Here is an 18,378-nt window from a genome sequence, read left to right on the forward strand (position 1 = left end):
CGCTAGCCCTTCGAGGCTATAGGAACAGGTGTCTGTAGGAACAGTTGCCTTTTACTCCAATTAGATCAACTAGAAGAGGCTGGGGAGATGGATCAGTCTGCAAAGGACTTGCCAAAAGCACGAGGAGCCTGAGTTTGGATGTGTAGCCCCCATATAAAGTAGAGCTCAGGTGCATACGTGTATAATCCCAGTGCTGGGGAGGCAGAAATGGGAGGGTCCCTGCAACTCATTGTCCAGCCAGCCTGTTAGTTACAGTCAGTTAGCAGCAGGGTTATGAGAGTCTCCCCTTAAACAGAAAGATGAGAACAATTGAGGACTACGGTTGTTGACTTCTGGCCTCCCTCCACACAGGTTTACACATATGCACATGTACCCACATACTTATGCACACCCTCATGAATACATGCATTCAGCACATATGTGCACATGTACCTACTCAGAGTTTCCATCTTGTATGCTAAAACATTGACACACACTTTTTGTTTGAGAACTTCATACATGAGCAGAGCACCTGCACCACTTCCGCTCCTCCCACCCTGCTCCAGCTTCTTCCATGTTACCCACACCCAGCTTCATGAGCTCTACTGTAATGTATTCTTAGGTTTTCCAATCCCAAGTTGTATCCCAGGACACAGGTACATAGGGGCAAGGCTAAGTGACATACAAAACTTTAGAAATTAGAAGCATATTAGTATGCATAGAGAAAATTAACAAAACTACTTAGAAAAATCTTAATCAATAGCTACTAAGGTTTTGAGCGTTGGTTGACAACAGGACTCCATTTCAGTCATTTTTATTGGTTCAGTCATTGAGCCTGCGAGCTTTCTGATCTGCAGCTGTGCTGAATAGTGTAAGTACTCAAGGTAGACACTTGGTATGCTACAGTCAAGTGGGAGGGTATAGACAGACTAAAATAAAAGTTCTATAAACTTTCCCCATTCTCATACATACAGACCTGTTGTGAGTGATGGTTTAACAATAGCGGGTAGCATATTGCTCTGCCCTTGTCACACACCTGATAAGCTCATAAGTTGATTAGTAACAATGAGCAAACAGAGCAGTCAATATAAGCCACATTCTGCCTTTACACATCGACTAATTCATTTACTCTCTTTGAGTACTCTGGAAATTCGCTTATTGTCATCATTTCTTAGAGGAATGAAATAGAGCACGGAGGGATTAGTTAATGAATATTGCAACTTTGAGCCACAGGATTTTAACTCCCATCCATCTGTGCTTTTGACCATTGTACTCAGCTGTTTTGCCTTTAGGAAATTGTAGCAATTTTATATCCTTCATAATTGTTTTGGTGGGTATCCCATTGTTTGTCTTATAGTTTCTTTAATATTCTAAGTAATCTTTCTATATTTCATGTAAACGGAGAATAACTGATTAGACCATTTAATTCTGACACTGAACTAAATAAATAAAATCAACAATTAGATGACAGAATTAATAGGTTTTATATCTCATGTTTAAAAGGATATTAAAATTGCTAATAAGTAAAAAGGAGAAAAAGAAAGTAGCATAAAAGTCTTAAATTCTAGAAACCAGGTAGTTTCTGTAGCAGGAAGTTATATTAATTAGTCTAAGAGATTAGTAAATCTGTTTTACTTTATAATTGTATTTCTGTAGTATATATATTTTAAAAATATTCTTTTATTGATTTCCCTTTTCTTTTTTTTCCTAGTATACTGTATGGAATTTTGTTCCAAAAAATTTATTTGAACAATTCAGAAGAGTGGCAAACTTTTATTTTCTTATTATATTTTTGGTTCAGGTAAGTTTTATTATTCAATGGATTATTTATGAACTTGCTGCCTAAACATATTTTATAGTAGGGAAAAATCATATTATATTCTTAGTTATTTGACTATGGGATTTTTTTTCTCCTGTAGCTTCCCCATTGTATTCATGAATAAATTACCTAAATCAAATCTAGATTTCTAAAACATGGGCTATAAGTTTTCAGATCAATTGCATTTTTGTTTCTTTATTAGTGTGCCATAGTACTAATACCTACAAATTAAGCCAAGAATATTCCTTGTCATTTTTCAGATGCTTGCCTCAGAGTATAAATGTTTTATCTATTGTTATGTAGTGTATCACTGGCACATGTCTGCCTATAGACTCATCTTTGTACAAAGTTTTCTGTGTGTGTGTGTGTGTGCTTATTTAAATTTTGTTTTATCCACATGTGTCATGAGTCTATAATCACAGATACACAAGACTCTGAGGCAGATGAGGATTTCTCATACCCAGGAGTTTGATGCCAATTGGACAACATAGCAAAAAACCCATCCCAATACATTTTATTTAAATTTATAATTTTTAACATTTCCCTCCCTTTCTTACTTTCTTTTTCTTTTCCTCCTCTTCTTCCGTGTGTGTGTGTGTGTGTTGCTATGTATATACCTTATAGCCTAGACTGGCTATTAACTCCCTTTCTGTCTGCATTTGCCAGTCTGGAATTACAAGTGTTTGTTACATTTTACTAATTGTTCTAATTTTTAAATGTTTGCAAGAGTACTTGTCTGGGCTTAAATCCAAGTTCATCCTAAATTGTTCTGTAGCTTCTTAATCTTAATGTTTTTGTATATCTATGCATATACATACATACATACATACATATAAAATCTAAATTGAGACTCAAGTATAAATCAATTTGTAAATATAGTGATTTTTATGGTTATTATTTTCTGATAAAACCTTAATAACACTGAAAATAACACTAAAAGCTGAAATAACACTAAATTTTTCTTCAGTGTTAAAATAAAAATTTGTTTAAACTCTAAATTGGAATGTCAGTAGAATCTAGGATTGCAAAAGAAAAGTAAAATTACTAAAATAATCATTGTAAAGCTTTAGGAAATATTTAGTTTATAAATGTTTTTCTTCATGAGTGGAGAAGGAACTTCTAACTTTATGTCAATAGAACATCTAGTGGTTTTCTTGAAAAGTGAAATGATGCTAACTATATTCACATGGTATGCATGCAGTTGTCAGATTGCTAAGATCCGCATGTATATACAGTAGAGCAAGCTTAATTAGCCCAGAGTCAAGAGAAATCAATAAAGCGTAAGATTTTTGTTCTTCCTAACCTAGTAATTACTTCAAGTGCTTGTTCAGAAGCTTACAGAAAGTTCAGTTATATAACACACATCATAATTAAAGCACCATTTCCTGGCTGTCTTCCTCTGATTCTTTTGGGTGTAATAAAATCACTTGTAGGAAAAACCACTTTCCATATTCCATTCCTAGTTTTTTCTCTTCAGGATTGAGTTTATCCTGAATCGTGGGTTAAAGTTGCTGACAGACTTTTCAGCATTTTGTAGCATGTACAAAGAAATGCAAAACGAGATAAGGCCCTTTATGGCTCTTTTTGTAGGTAATATTGAAGAACTTAAGAACTGTTAGAGCAAAATAGCTGCATCTGGTGTGTGGTGGTAGGTGCCTGGAGTTCCAGCACTTGAGCAGCAACAAGGGGGGAAAGAGTAGTCCAGTTTTGGGAGGGCATATGCAGCAAAATCCTGTCTAAAAAAAACAGAACAGCCGTTAAAAAAAAAAAAAAGCAGAAGCAGAGTAACTGAGTCCAGTTATCAGTACAATTGAGCGTGTACAACTGTCAAGTTGTCAGGAAATGTGAAATACATTGTACAATAGCATGAGATTTTAGATATTAATAATACAACCTATATGATATAAACATCTAATACTCTGCATTCTTTCTTTAATTCTAGCTTATGATTGATACACCTACCAGTCCAATTACCAGTGGACTTCCATTATTCTTTGTGATAACAGTAACTGCCATAAAACAGGTATGTAGTACTCCCTGCCTTAGTTCTTCCAAAACTCACTCAGAACTTCATAAAGATTTCTACTCCAGATTAACATTGTGAAAGCAGTTTATGTAACAAAGTAGCAGATTTACTTGATACACAACAGATTATATTCCAGATACCTTGAGACTCATGAATGATTGCAGTCATTAAAACATATTACTTTCTTGACACAGCAGTCAATCTAATAATAAATATACATACAGGCTAATTAATAGCATGATCATTTTGTAATTTTAGTGATGTTTAAAAAAGAACATAAGCCGGGCAGAGTGACCCACGCCTTTAATCCCAGCACTCAGGAGGCAGAGGCGTGAGTTCGAGGCCAGCCTGGTCTACAAAGCGAGTCCAGGACAGCCAAGGCTACACAGAGAAACCCTGTCTCAAAACAACAAAACAACAACAACAACAAAAAGAAGTATAGTTGGGACTCAGCTGCTCTTCCAAAGGTCCTGAGTTCAATTCCCAACAACCACATGGTGGCTCACAACCATCTATAATGAGATCTGGTGCCCTCTTCTGGCCTGTGAGTGTACATGCAGGGAGAACACTCCATAATAATAAATAAGTCTTTAAGAAAGGGGGTATAGTTCTATAGAGTGGAGGGGTTTATATGCCCTGAGAGTTGTGTAAAAAGGGGACCTGAGGGTTGTAAGAAGGGGAGATCTCAGGATATGCTTCTGTTTATAGTAAATATCTTGAGAGCCTTATCTCCAGAAGGGGAAACAGCCCTTGCTAATCCAGAGGTGGCATTGAAGTTTTTATCAGAGCAGGACCAGGTCTGTGACACCTCTTACCCGGGGGGATTTAGGGGTCTGCTGGGATAAGAAGGGAGGCGTCCCGTCCCCTTTTCCGAGTGCATTAGAACAGCTAACTGGAGGAGGGCGGACTTTGCCCCCGCCCAGCAGGTCTCCACGTTTATTGCTGCAGCACAGTGGGGAAGTGCTCAAGTATCGTTTGTTGAATGTCATCTTTTTCTATATACAGTGTGTATCATGTCTTCTCTAGTCATGTATTGTGATACACAGAACTCTGGTAAATCACAGAGATGACTGAGGAAGATTCTGTAAGAAATATTAAGATGAGTTTTAGAACATGAATAAAAAATTGATAAAGAAGGTCGGATGGAAACAATTTGGATAAGGACCCATCTGCAAGACATGGCAAGACATGTTTTGAGGAACTATAATCATGATAATGTGTGAGCCTGTTTAGAAAAGTGCTAAGATGATATTTGAAATAATGATGCTAATTAAGGTAACTGAAAGATGTTTTGCTGTAAGCATTAGAGTCAATAAAATGATTTTGAGCAGGCTACTGCCTAGCAATGCTATGCAAAATGAATTAGAATTTATGAACTCACATTAAAAGAATAATGCATTTACTCTCAATGCTTTGCTGTTAGTGTTTTCTGACTATAAAAGGAAGTAAACTTTTTCATTGCTTAATAAATGGTATTTTAATGCTTAGCTTTTTCTAAAATTGACAGGTTAAATTGGGCCAGTATAATTTATATATCCTACAGTGCTTTCTCAAAATGTTTTCTCAAAAACCAAAAACCAACCAAACAAAAAGCAACAAAACAAAACAAAACAAAACAAAAAAACAGACCTTCAAGCCAGATGTGATAGCACATGCCTGTAATCCCAGTACTTGGGAGGCAGAGACAAGCGGATTGCTGTGAGTTCAAGACCAACCTGGTCTAGAAAATGAGTCCAGGAAATCCAAGGCTACACAGAGAAACCCTGTCTTGAAAAACAAAACCAAGAAAGTAGACCTTCAAAGAACAGCTATCACTTTGATCGTTCACCTCTAGCTCTTACAGCCTTCTGCCTCCTCGTCTGCATAGCTCCTGAGCATTGGAGGGCGGGCTTTGATGAAGACATCCTATAAAGGCCTGAATGCTCCACAGTCTCTTACTCTTTGCACTTTGTCCAGTTGTGGGTATCTGTGTTAGTTTCCATTTACTGTAAGAAGAAACTTCTCTGATGAGAGCTGAGCAAGTCACTGATCTATGGGTATAGCAGTATGTCATTAGGAGTCATTTTATTGTTATGGTCATTTAGCAGAATAATGGTAGCAGGTTTTCCTCGGGGCTCATGACCTATTACTTCAGCAGTGTGGGGTATAGGTTACATTTCATGGAGTGTGCCTTAAATCACAGAGTTGTTGGTTACTCCTATAACATTTATGCTGTTATCACACCAGTGTATCCTATGCAGTTGTCTGTTGTATGTCTTAGGGTTTGTAGTCGGGCAATACTTGTGATGACCTTTCCTTTTAGGTAGGTAGTATGCAAGTGCCATACCTTCAAGTACCATCAACAGCAGTCATCAGGAGTGAGGTTTCTAGGTAGGCTCCAACTTGTCTTCTTTGTGTTCATGTCATAAATGTTGTCTTCAGCAATAGGGCCTTACCATTAGTTTGTAGAGAGCAGCCAACAGCTTTTGCAATAGCCTGTGACATTTGGCGGGAATTCCCCTATTACACCTTATGCACTTAGTGTGAGGATAATTTTATGCAGTATTTTAAAGTATTTTTATGTATAAAATGGTGTTTCATATGTGAAGTCAGATGTGGAATTTTCTGCTTGTCATATCATGCCAGAGCTAAAAAAGGCTTATATTTTAAATTATAATTAATTATGTGGTCTGTATTTTAAGAAAGAAAGAAAAAAATCAACCTCACTTTTAAAGTTTGGGTTTTTTTTCTGTTTGTTGTCTGAAACAATGCTTTGGGAATTTATACTGTATGAGTAAAACATCAATTTGTACATAAAAGTCATTTAATGATTAAATAGTTTTAGGCGAATGTAGATGCCATAGTTGCCACTCTGGACTTTTGGCATGGTTAGCTATGACAGTTGTCAATATGGACTTTAGCAACAGCACCCTAAACTTAGCTTTCGATATGCTCAAGATATTCATAAGCCACACCCCTCATTAAGGAACTATGAGTTGAAGGGTATGTCAGTGTGTCAGTGTCTGTCTGTCTGTCTGCCTGCCTGCCTGTCTCTGTCTCTCTCTGTGTCTGTCTGTCTGCCTCTCCCCCCTTCTCTCCCCCTCCCTCCCTTCTTTCCCCTTCCTCCCCTCCCCCTCTCCCTTGCCCTCTTATTCTCCAATTTTTTTTTCTTTTTGAGATTCTATTTTATTCACAACATTTCTCCCTTCCCTCTCTTCCCTCCTCTTTTCATATATGCCCCCACACACTCTCTTCAAAGTTATGGCCTCTTTTTCATCAATTGTTACTGAATATATACGTGTATTTGTATATACATACATGTCAATAAATACAACCTGTTGTGGCCATGTGTTACTTGTATGTATGTTCTCAGGGCTGACTGTTTGGCACTGGGCAATTAATTGGTATGCTCTTCCCTGGGGAGGGCCACTTCTGCTCCAAGCTTTAAATAGTTGCCTGTTTCTTTCTGTAAGGTTGAGGTCTCATGCGCTTTTCCCAATAAAGTTTGGCATGTTCGTTGGTATCCTTTTTGTTCAGCTCATCCTTGGACAGTCGTTTTGGTGAGACTTCATGGGTGTAACTTCTATAGTTACTTAGCAGACACAGTCTCAAGCAAATTTGCTACAAGCAAATTTCTCTTACAATCTCTTTCTACCTGCTTCTGTACCATGCCTGAGCCTTAGGTTTGTTGGTGGTTTGTAGTTCCATTGGGACTGAGTTCCACAACTCTGCATTTTGACTGGTTTTGCTTTTTCGTAGTAGTCTCCATTGTAAAGAGAAGTTCTCTTGATGAGGGGTGAAGGCAACATTTATCTGTGGGTATAAGGACAAATGTTTACCCCCCCACACACACACACACATACACATGCCAGCAGCCAAAACTTAACTCAGTTTGTTCACACACAAAAAGACGTTGCAGGGGAGCTGGCTTGTGGAGAGGAAGGTTTCTAGGGGTGAAGGTGAAATGACGAGGATCAGAGTATTTTAAAAAGATATTTATGCAACCTTAGATAGAGATACTAATAATGCAGCTAAATATTCACCTTTGGAATCTAGAAGAGATACGAGTTGGAGAAAAAATATTTCAGAATTACCAGCATATTTTATATTATTTACATACATATAAAAGAAGAGATTTATTTGTTTTGTTTTTGGAGACAGGGTTTCTCTGTGTAGCCTTGGCTGTCCTGGACTCACTTTGTAGACCAGGCTGGCCTTGAACTGCATGCTTCTGCCTCCCTGAGTGCTGTACTACTGCGCCAGGCTGAATAGAATAATTTTACTACTAAGAGTGAAGTATACAGAAGGGACTCATAGAGGTAACAGAAGAAACCTTCACAAGCAAACAAGGAAAGGTCAGAACCTCAGAACATCAGGAACATAATGTAATGGATACAGATAATGTTTCTGGTAAGAATGAATGTCAGAAGTGTCATTCCTTTCGTAGGCATCAGAGTAGCCTAGGAGAATTCTAGTGAGTGTTCCCTGGAAACTGTGTGTGTGTGTGTGTGTCTTTTCATGTTCTCTGATTTGATTAAGTATTTTTAAAAGTATACAGATAGGACAATTTTTCCTCTTTTATTTTTAGGGATATGAAGACTGGTTACGCCATAACTCAGATAATGAAGTAAATGGAGCTCCTGTTTATGTTGTTAGAAGTGGTGGCCTTGTAAAAACTAGATCAAAAAACATTCGGGTATGTATGTGGAAATGATATAAAATTGTATTTTTGTGTCATAGTTTTAATCTTGACTTTTCTATGTATATTTTTGTATTTACTATAAAATTCTATGCGTGTGTGTTTCTCAGTGGCAGATTATTTGCTTCACATGTTTGACCCTGAGTTCATCTAGATTTCAAAAAATGCACATACAGTAAAATACTGTGATAAGCCACCTATGTAGAACAGAATGAAAACAAATCTTTGCCTTTTAAAATGTGTATAATAACATATCTCCTGACATCTTGTAGGTCGGTGATATTGTTCGTATAGCCAAAGATGAAATTTTTCCTGCAGATTTGGTGCTCCTGTCCTCAGATCGGCTTGACGGTTCATGTCATGTTACAACTGCTAGTTTGGATGGAGAGACCAACCTGAAGGTTTGTTCATGGACATCTTTCGGCACTGCTCTGGGTGACGTGAACGCCTCATGTTTATAGTGCTTACCTTTTGCTGAAGTGATTAGGATTGACTGATACAGGAAAGTTAGGTTTTTTTTTTGTTGGTGTTATTGTTATTAAAAATTTTTAAACAAATTACAAAAGTTGATGGACTGGGACAACGGCTGTGTTGGTAGAGTACTTGCTATCTAATACAAGCATCGGCATTTGAATCCCTAGCACCTGCTTTTAACAGAAAGACAGGCATAGCAGCCATGTTTTCATCCCAGCACCAGTGAGGCTTAGATAGGGGACCTCTGGAGCTTGATGGCCAGTCAGTCTGACCAAAGTGGTAAGCTTTATGTGCAGTGAGAAATCCCGTCTCACTAAGTAAGACGGGGAGTAATTGAAGACTCACCAAGGTAACCTCTGGGCTCCATACACAGTGCAAATCTGACTTCTGCACATTCGTCTGCATAGACACACAGACATGCATACACATGTATGCAAGTAAGTTTTAAAATTTAAAAAGTTGCAAACTAAAAAAAATGTTATTCTGTGTTTAAGGTCAGTCTCACCCTGGCTTTATTCATATTGAAAGTAGAAATAAAAAATGTTTTAGGAAAAATAAAATCTCTTAATACTTCTGATGTCTTTTTTTTTTTTTTTTTTTAAACCCAGGCTGGCCTCTAACTTCTGGGAATCCTACCTAACCCCTGCTTCCCAAATACTGTGATTATAGATGTGAGCCACCATACTCACCTTGATATATTTTTGGTTAAGAAGCAAGTATAAATTTTCTCAGTTTTTAGCATCTTTAGACAGTTGTGATTGCAAACAGACTCTATATACTGGTAATTGCAGCAAATCCATTCCTTCTCTGCTTATTTCTAGTTGCTTCTTGTCTGTCATCTTAGCGAGTAATCTGCAATCTAGTATACCATAATCTCATCTAGAGGACACTTGAAGTAGTTGGTACCTGAGGTCATACTTAGGTAAACATCAGTCCCTTTTTAATTTTTTTCAGACACATGTGTCAGTTCCAGAAACAGCAGTATTACAAACAGTTGCCAACTTGGATAGTCTCATAGCTGTGATAGAATGCCAGCAGCCAGAAGCGGACTTATACAGGTATGGTGTGTTATTTGATGAGCTCATCTTCACTTAACAGCTTATATTATAAGTAAAATTCCAATAGAATGTTATTAAAGTTTTAATTTTAAAAAGTGTACAAAATTTATTTTATTAAAAAAATATTTAGCAAGGGCTGGAGAGATGGCTCAGAGGTTAAGAGTACTGAGTTCAGTTCCCAGCAACCACATGGTAGCTCACAACCATCTGTAATGTGATCTGATACCCTCTTCTGTCCTGCAGGTGTACATGCAGGCAGAGCACTGTATACATAATGATAAATAAATATTGAAAAAATATTTATCACACTTATTTTTAAATTTTATTTCATTTTCTTATAGTAGTAAGTGCATTCCACCTGTTGATTTCATAAGTTACCTACTTTTATAATATGATACATTCTTCTACAGATTTATGGGACGAATGATAATAACTCAACAAATGGAAGAAATTGTAAGGTAAGAATAAATCATACTGTCTACTTATTGTTATTAGAAACTGATAGAATAAAAGTTAAAAGGGAATTAAGTAAATAAACAGCTTATCGCAGTGAAGCATAAGTTTAAAAACATGTCATCAGCTAGTAGTTTTTAGAAGCAACAAGTGAAGATGAAACACTCCATGAGATGACATAAAAGTAATTATGCAGCCTTATATATTTGCATTTTTGATAGCAACTTTGAAATGAAACACTGTTGTTTTAATTTAGATCCTTAAACATATTAGTCATAATACTCAGTGGAGTGAGTTGAGTTCAGTTCCATGATACAGCAGGGGTACCATATATGAAGTCCAGGCTCATCAGGGTTCAATCCTCCTACCACAAAGAATGCATGTTTTGCATAACATAATGTTTGCTTGGCTTTGTTTCATAGTCACTGAGTGTAAGCTCAAGCATTTAGTGAGCAGTTTTTTGTTGTTGTTTGGTTGGTTGGTTTGGTTTTGGTTTTTTTGCTTTTGTTTTTTGTTTTTTTGGTTTGTTGATGGCTTGGTTGATTGCTTTGGTCTGTTTTCCCATCATAATTTGGCATCTAAATAAGAGGCTTTGAATCAGTTTAAATATTTGATAATAGAATGATATTACATTTTTACTTACAACCTAAAGGTTTAACTTAAAGTCGGTCTTAGAATCAGCTGTTAAATTATTATTTTAATCTGATTTTTCCCAGCGTTTCTATGGACATAGTCACCGTATATTGGCTGCATGAAATAAGTCAGTAGCAGAAAGAGTTGAGCATTTTAAAATTAGATCAAGATATAAGCCATCAAAATGTCATGTCAGCACTGAGTCATGCTTTAATAAACAACATAGAAGCATATTCAATAAACTTTAATAACATTTGTATGAGATCCCTGATGAATAAGTATGACTAAGTTTTATTTTTATTTATGCATTAAAATAGTGAAAATTTTGTGATGCATCATCTGAATTGTGTTCTAAGGTGTTGTGTCTGGTAAAGGAGCATTGCAGTGTGGGCTACTCACTCCTGAGTGTCTGAAAGAATGAACTGTGTTCTTTACTGAAACACCTGCAGTTAACTATTGACTTGTCTTTTATTTGGAAGCTGTAATGGTCTCCCAGTTATGTATGCATTCCTTTGCATTGTTAGAACCAACAGCATGCTAGGCGGTAGAACACCACAGCAGGTGAATGTGTGATGGGCACATGGTTTCTCTGAGTGGTGAGCGTATTTCAGTGAACAGGTATTTGTAGCTGCTGAGAAGTTAACACCATACTGGTTCTGACAGACTAGGTGTGTGTACTCACCAACAGACTCCTCAATAAAACCTTACTGGTAAACATGTCCCAAATGCCTGACCTTCCTGGTTCAGTGCAGTTTTTTGTTTCTGTTTGTTTTTTTCCCACAATGTTGGCGTTTGCTGGTGTTTTTATCAATGATTCAAGCTTTGTTTGATTTGAATAAACATATTATTTGTATGTTTCAGAAAAGTTTAAAAACTATCAACAAAATAAAGACCTTCTACTTTATCCATTACAGACTCTTAACCATCTTACTATTATTAAGAAAATAGAATTTCCTTAGTAGTTATTCCTTTTCATTTTATCCTTAGTGGAGAAAAATTCAAATAGCAAGTAGGCCTGTGTACTGAGAAGTGTGCAGTGCAAGTAGCTTGTGTTTTGTGATCTTGCCTGTAAAGCATTAACATAGTTTGTATATTATATTTATAGTATAACAGAATTTTAATTATGCAGAACTCATACATTTATATTATGCAGCTCTCATAAAAATTTTATGTTTGTATTGCATTTCTATCCTGGATTTTTCTTTCTAAAACTATTAATTTTGCTAACAAAATTTAAATTTTATCTTCTGCTAAGTTTTCTTAAATCACTGCTTAATTTTTAATATTACTTTGTGTTGAAAATTTTTGACATTAATGGCTTTGTGAGTTAATTTATAAAATGTATGATTTTCTTTTTAAGCCACTTGCCTTAATTTGAACATTTTTATGTGTATGGTGTCTTGCTAGCATTTATCTGTACCCCAGTTACATGCCTAGTGCCTGCAGAGGTCAGCGGACCCTTGGAACAGGAGTGGAAATGGTTGTGAGCTGGCCCATCAGTGTTGGGAACCAAACTGAGGTCCTTTGTAAAAAGCAGCCAGTTCTAACTGCTGAGTGATCTCCTTAGCCCTGCCCTTAATCTTAAAGTGACTGAAGTGCTAAAGCCGACATTGGTTGTTATGGTAACTAAGATTAGTCCAGGAAGTATTATAGTAGCTGAGATTTTGATTTTGATATGAAAACAATGTTGTAACTATAGGTTAAGTACCTCTGAATGAAGATGCCTTTTAATTGAGTTGAAATTTTAATGTATTCAGTGCCTTTTGGATTTCTTTTTTTTTTCTTTAGACCTCTGGGACCAGAGAGTCTCTTGCTTCGTGGAGCCAGATTAAAAAATACAAAAGAAATTTTTGGTTTGTACATACTTAAGTTTTTTAAAACTGTTTGTGTGTTTTGTACCGGTGCTTTATGTGAAGCTTTGCTTTTACTGTGGAGGTGCTGGGTACTGAACTCAAGGTCCTGCACACACCAGGCACACACCCTGTCTCGCTCTAGATGGCATCCCCAACCTCTGTAAAGTAGCTTCAAGAGCACAGCATTTTATGCCCTTTGGTTGCATATTACTTTATTAAATGTAATCTATGGTAACTTCCTTTTAAAGTTTGTTTTAGTATAGTATTTTGTCGTTGTTGTGGTTAATCTCTCCTTTGGAGTAGTACTGGGGACTTCCTCGCCCTGTGTGTGGGTAATGAGCTGAGTGCAGCACAGGGCAGTCAGTGCTCTTTAGTATGAGTGCTGGGCCACACATCTTCAGTTCTCTTAGTGCTCTTCTTCAGCTGGGTTAATAACTGCAGCAAGTTCTTAGGAGCTCTGACTGTGGACACAGCACTCTTTGGGACATAGACTTTCTTTCTCAGAAGGAAGAGCAATCGTGCCCCTGCCCTGTGGCAGCCTAGCAAAACGGGCCCTAGAGTATATGCTCCTTTCATATACCTCACACGGTACATCTAGAGTAATACAGGCATAAAGGAATTCCAGAGGCTAGAGAAGAGAAAGAAAGAGGGATAGATATTTAGTGGGTTCAGCATTTTTTAAAAAACTGATTAGAAGTATTCTCTAGTTAAAAAAGACAAGTCCACAAAATTGTGAATGTGTTCTTACCACTTTGAGCTACACATTTAAATGGTTAGGTAGTAATTTGTATGCTGCATGTATTTTGCCACCATTTAAAAAAAATTATAACTGTTTTGATATCAGAAACCAGGTTAAACCTCCACGATTTTTAGGTTTTCTCTTGGAACACTGAATCTTATATGACTTTCTGGGAGTAATGCTTTTTGCTCTGTTACTTTGTTTAAAGTAGGAGTCCTAACCATGCATAGTTTTAGAAGCAAATGTGTCCTTGGATGCTTTTGGTTGGGTCTACTGTTGTTTGCCCCAGTATTCGCTTCTCTATTTCATTCTGAGTGCTTTTTTTTTTTTTTTCAAATTGCATGATTTCAGTGTTATTTTTCATTTTAATTATGACTCCTGAGTTTAAAGAATAATTCTTACTTTAAAAATTCCAAGTCAAATGCTTACTAAAAGGGCACAATTGGTTCTGTGTTGTTTCTTTAATCTTACTGTTTTGGAATGTGAATGAGCATTTAAAGTTTGGTCCTGCCTAATTAGTTTCATTCTGCAGATTTGGTCGCACTATTGTAGCCATTCTCTCTGGTCTCAGGGTGTCACAGCGTCTACTCTGTGCTTGCTTACTTTACTCTGGAACACGTTAGGAGTGGTCTTCAGCACGTAGGGAATTATGTGCACACTCCAGATTCGGGCATGCTGGGTCGCTAGCTATTCATGGCTCCAGTTCATCAGCAGGGTTCCTGCTCTCACAGTTAGCCATGTGCAGTGGTCGTCTGTTACTCCCACCCTTTCCTTCTGTCTGTCTCAACTTGTAACATCTTTCATCCAAATAACTGTTGTAATTGAGAAGCAAGACTCCATGCAGGCTGAATGTCTAGATCACCAAGAATGGTAGGTGTAGCAAAGGCTGTGAAAAGACTCAGGGAAAGTCAGACTGTATACGCACTCAGACAGTGCTTTTCACCAGTGCTTTCCAGCTGCTGAGTACATTTCAAATGGCAGTTTTATTTTCTAGGTGTGGCCGTATACACCGGAATGGAAACTAAGATGGCATTAAATTACAAGAGCAAGTCACAGAAACGATCTGCAGTAGAAAAGTAAGAAAACTATTTTCACATAATTATGTGTGTATCTTACACATGTGTAACATCCATAAAAATAGACATTTCAGGAGCTAGAGCGATGACTCAGGGGTTAAGAGCACTGTTGCTCTTGCAGACGACCCAGGCTGGGTTCCCAGCACCCACATGGCAGCTCACAACCATTTGTAACTCTGGTGCAAGGGGGTCTCCATGGACATTAGGCATACACTCAGTACAGTTACAGCATGCAGGCAAAACCCTCGTACACAAAAATAAGCAAATCCTTTAAAAGGTATTTCACATTACCTACACAAAATGATACTCCTATTTGATAAGAATGGTATTTTATGTTTTTGTATACACTTAGCATTTTGCATGGTGATTTGACTAGTAGTAAGTGCTGAAATATGACTGAATATAGTATAGGTTATGAGGTAATAGCTCTGAGTAAGACACATGCAGTGCAAGCATGAGGACCTGACTTCAGATCCCTATCACCCTTATAAAAAGTTGGTTGTTGTGGCATGTACCTGTAACCTTCTGGGTGGAGACAGGAAGATCCCAGGGGCTTGCCAGCCAGCCAGTCCAGGGGAAATAGGAAACTCTGCATTTAGTGTGAAACGCTGTCTCAAAAAATAAGGTGCAGAGCAAGAACTACACATCAACTTTATGCTTCTACATAATACATACATGTCCACGTAGACTTGCAAATCTGCATACAAGTGAGTGTGTGTGCGCGCGTGCACACACACATACACACACACACACACACACACACACACACACACAAACATAATATTGGACCGTGCATGGTGAGGGCAGTCCAGCAATACTAGTACTTGAAAGACAGAGACAAGAAGGTCATGAGTTTGAGGCTACCTTGGGCTATTAGCAATAGAAAGTGACCAAAAGCAGGTTGAAATTAGCAATGAGTCCAATCCTGAAGACAGCTGAGAAAAGGAAGGCGGGAAGTAGGAGAAATAAGAAGGGAAAAGTGTGAGCTCTATTTCTTTACTGGGTTGAAATGTCAGAGGACAAGATGTAAAACTGGAGGAGGAGGCCGAGTGTAGTGGCACACGCTTGTAATCCCAGCACTCAGGAGGCAGAGGCAGGTGAATCACTGTGAGTTCAAGGCCAGCCTGATCTATAAAGCAAGTCCAGGACAGCCAAGGCTACACAGAGAAACCCTGTCTCGAAAAACAAAACAAAACAAGAAAATTGGAAAAGGACCTAGAAAGGAGAAAACAGATTAGATAGCGTGGGAAATAATGGACTTGAAGACTTATGTGTAAGGGCTGCTGGAATTCTTGCCTTACTGATGAAACTGTAGATACAAGTTGGCAGAAAACAAACAACAGAACCCAGCAGAGTTCTGGGGTGGGGTTGGGAAAGCTAAACAGAATTTTACTTTTACTACTTGCAGTGAAATTAGGTGTTTAAAGTTAACTGTCTACTAGAACAAAGACCAACACTCTCCTGAGGAACATGAAAAGCTGTTATTTATAATACCCATGGTGAAATTTATAATAAATATGAGGGAACAGAGAGCTTTTGCCAGTGAGAGGGCATACACCAGACACAGGCTCAGTTTCCTGCATCCAAAAATAATGATTGAATAAATACGAAACAGAATTGTAAAAACTTTTAGAAGAAGTTGTATAGAAATCTTCAGGATCTGGACTTAAGCAAATAATTGTTAGACAAACAAAAAAGCTTAATTCCTGAATGAAAAAGTTACTAAATTAAATTCATGTGAATTAAAAGTTTTTTCAACCCCTCTTGAAAGGATAGAGAGACAAGCCACAGACAGGGAAATGCTTACAAACCACAAACTTAAACCCGACAGAAGCACAGAGATTCAGCAAGATGTGATCAAAAGCCACGAATCACAGTCATCACAAGAGGTAGAGGGGACAAAGGAGCAGATAAAGATGTCCAGTCAGTGCTGTTGCCTATTAGAGGCTATCATATCACAAACACAGTGAGGCTGGCTCACCATTTAAGAGCAGTAATAATAATAAGTGCTAGAAAGAGGTAGAGGAACTAGAGCTCATACATTATTGGTAGGAATGTACAATGATGATATTTTCATTTGGAAGACAGTTTGGCAGTTTCTTTCCTGAGCAGCTTTATTTATAACAGCAAAAAACTGGAAAACAGCTCAGCATCCATGCATGTGTAATAGTTGAACAGAAGGAAATCTGGTACGGCTATGTCATAGAGTACTATTCAGCAAGAAAGGGGAGTTACATTACATGCATGAGCCAGAGCAGACTGCAAAACTGTTATACTTGGTACAAAGCCAAGTTCAAAGAGTATATTCTGTATGCTTCCAGTATGTTGTGTAACATTTTCAAAATTATAAAACTGTGTATGTTGGGGACAGATGATTGCTGCTAGGGGAAAGAGATTCAGTATGGGGACTGTGAAAATAAAAAGAGTGATGGAAAGTGGAGACGTGGCTCAGTGGTTAAGAACACTTGCTGATGTTGTAGAGAACCTGGGTTTAGTTCCCAGCAATTCCAGTTCTAGGGTATCTGACAGTCTTCTGACATCCCACACGTACCAGGCATACGTGTGGGATACACATATAATATGCATGCAAAACACTCATACATACAAGATAAAATTTTAAATGTTTAAATTTTGTTTATCTTTTGAGGCAGAGTCTTTCTATGTAACCTTTGATATCCTGGAACCCACTATGTAGACTAGGCCCACCTTAAACTCACAGAAAACTACCTGCCTGTGCCTTTGAAGTGCTGGGTTAAAGGCATGTGTGACCATGATGGGCCCTAGATAAATATATTTTTAAAACTGATGATGGGACAATTCCTGATAATGGTAATTAATCTGTGTGTGGGAATATACAAATAAGTTCAGGTTTCATAAATATGAAAGTTAATCAAATCTAATTCCCTGTAACATCTCAGTATTCCTTTCCTACCTGTGATATTAGACTACAGCTACATAAGGTGCCACCATTGAGCTGGGGCTGTAGTTCAGTGGTAGAGCATGCTGCACAGTATTAACCTCTCTGTTCGATCCTGTCATCAGTCTTAAAAAGGCGAGGAAGGTGGGGAAAATGTGGACTAAGTTGATAGAACTCTTTGTACTGATTTTATACCTTTCTGTGAGGCTGCAATTTCAAATTAAGGAGTTCTTTAAAAAGAAATGGCAAGAAAAAAGAAGTATAAAAAACAAAAATTAAATGGGTAATTGGAATGGAAGGAAGTATAAGTGGAATAAGCCGGTTGGGGAAGCTATGTGGTGCACATAGATTCATTATTGTGTTCACTTTATTTGTATGTTTTTAGTTTATTCCTTTTTGAGAATTTATTTAGAATATCATATAAGTACTGAATCTTCCTCACTCCTGCCGCTCCGCTCCACCAAATCCTCCCATGTCCTCTCCTCCCCAATTCATGACCTCTTCTCCATGTTACCTACTGAGTCCACTTAGTGTTGCCCATATGTGCATGTAGGCAGGGCTGACTGAGACTGGAGAACTATATGGTCACGCATCTCTGCAAGAAACCGATTCTCCCCGTCTCAGCAGCCGTTGCCCACTATACCTCTTCACCTAGGAGTGGGAGCATGAGCAG

General features: G+C 37.7%; 1 protein-coding gene across 1 annotated transcript in view; it reads left to right on the forward strand.

Moving 5' to 3' along the window:
• Atp11b (ATPase phospholipid transporting 11B (putative)) overlaps nucleotides 1-18,378 on the forward strand; it is a 104,794-nt gene that overhangs the window by 22,679 nt on the left and 63,737 nt on the right. The window contains exons 3-10 of the mRNA XM_051157062.1: nucleotides 1,691-1,780; nucleotides 3,741-3,821; nucleotides 8,392-8,499; nucleotides 8,775-8,903; nucleotides 9,931-10,034; nucleotides 10,445-10,492; nucleotides 12,909-12,973; nucleotides 14,707-14,788. Of these exons, the coding sequence (XP_051013019.1) occupies nucleotides 1,691-1,780; nucleotides 3,741-3,821; nucleotides 8,392-8,499; nucleotides 8,775-8,903; nucleotides 9,931-10,034; nucleotides 10,445-10,492; nucleotides 12,909-12,973; nucleotides 14,707-14,788 (707 nt within the window). The remainder of the gene's footprint in view (nucleotides 1-1,690; nucleotides 1,781-3,740; nucleotides 3,822-8,391; nucleotides 8,500-8,774; nucleotides 8,904-9,930; nucleotides 10,035-10,444; nucleotides 10,493-12,908; nucleotides 12,974-14,706; nucleotides 14,789-18,378) is intronic.

The sequence above is a fragment of the Acomys russatus genome, chromosome 15 (genome assembly GCF_903995435.1).
Source record: "Acomys russatus chromosome 15, mAcoRus1.1, whole genome shotgun sequence".
Classification (NCBI taxonomy): Eukaryota; Metazoa; Chordata; class Mammalia; order Rodentia; family Muridae; genus Acomys; species Acomys russatus.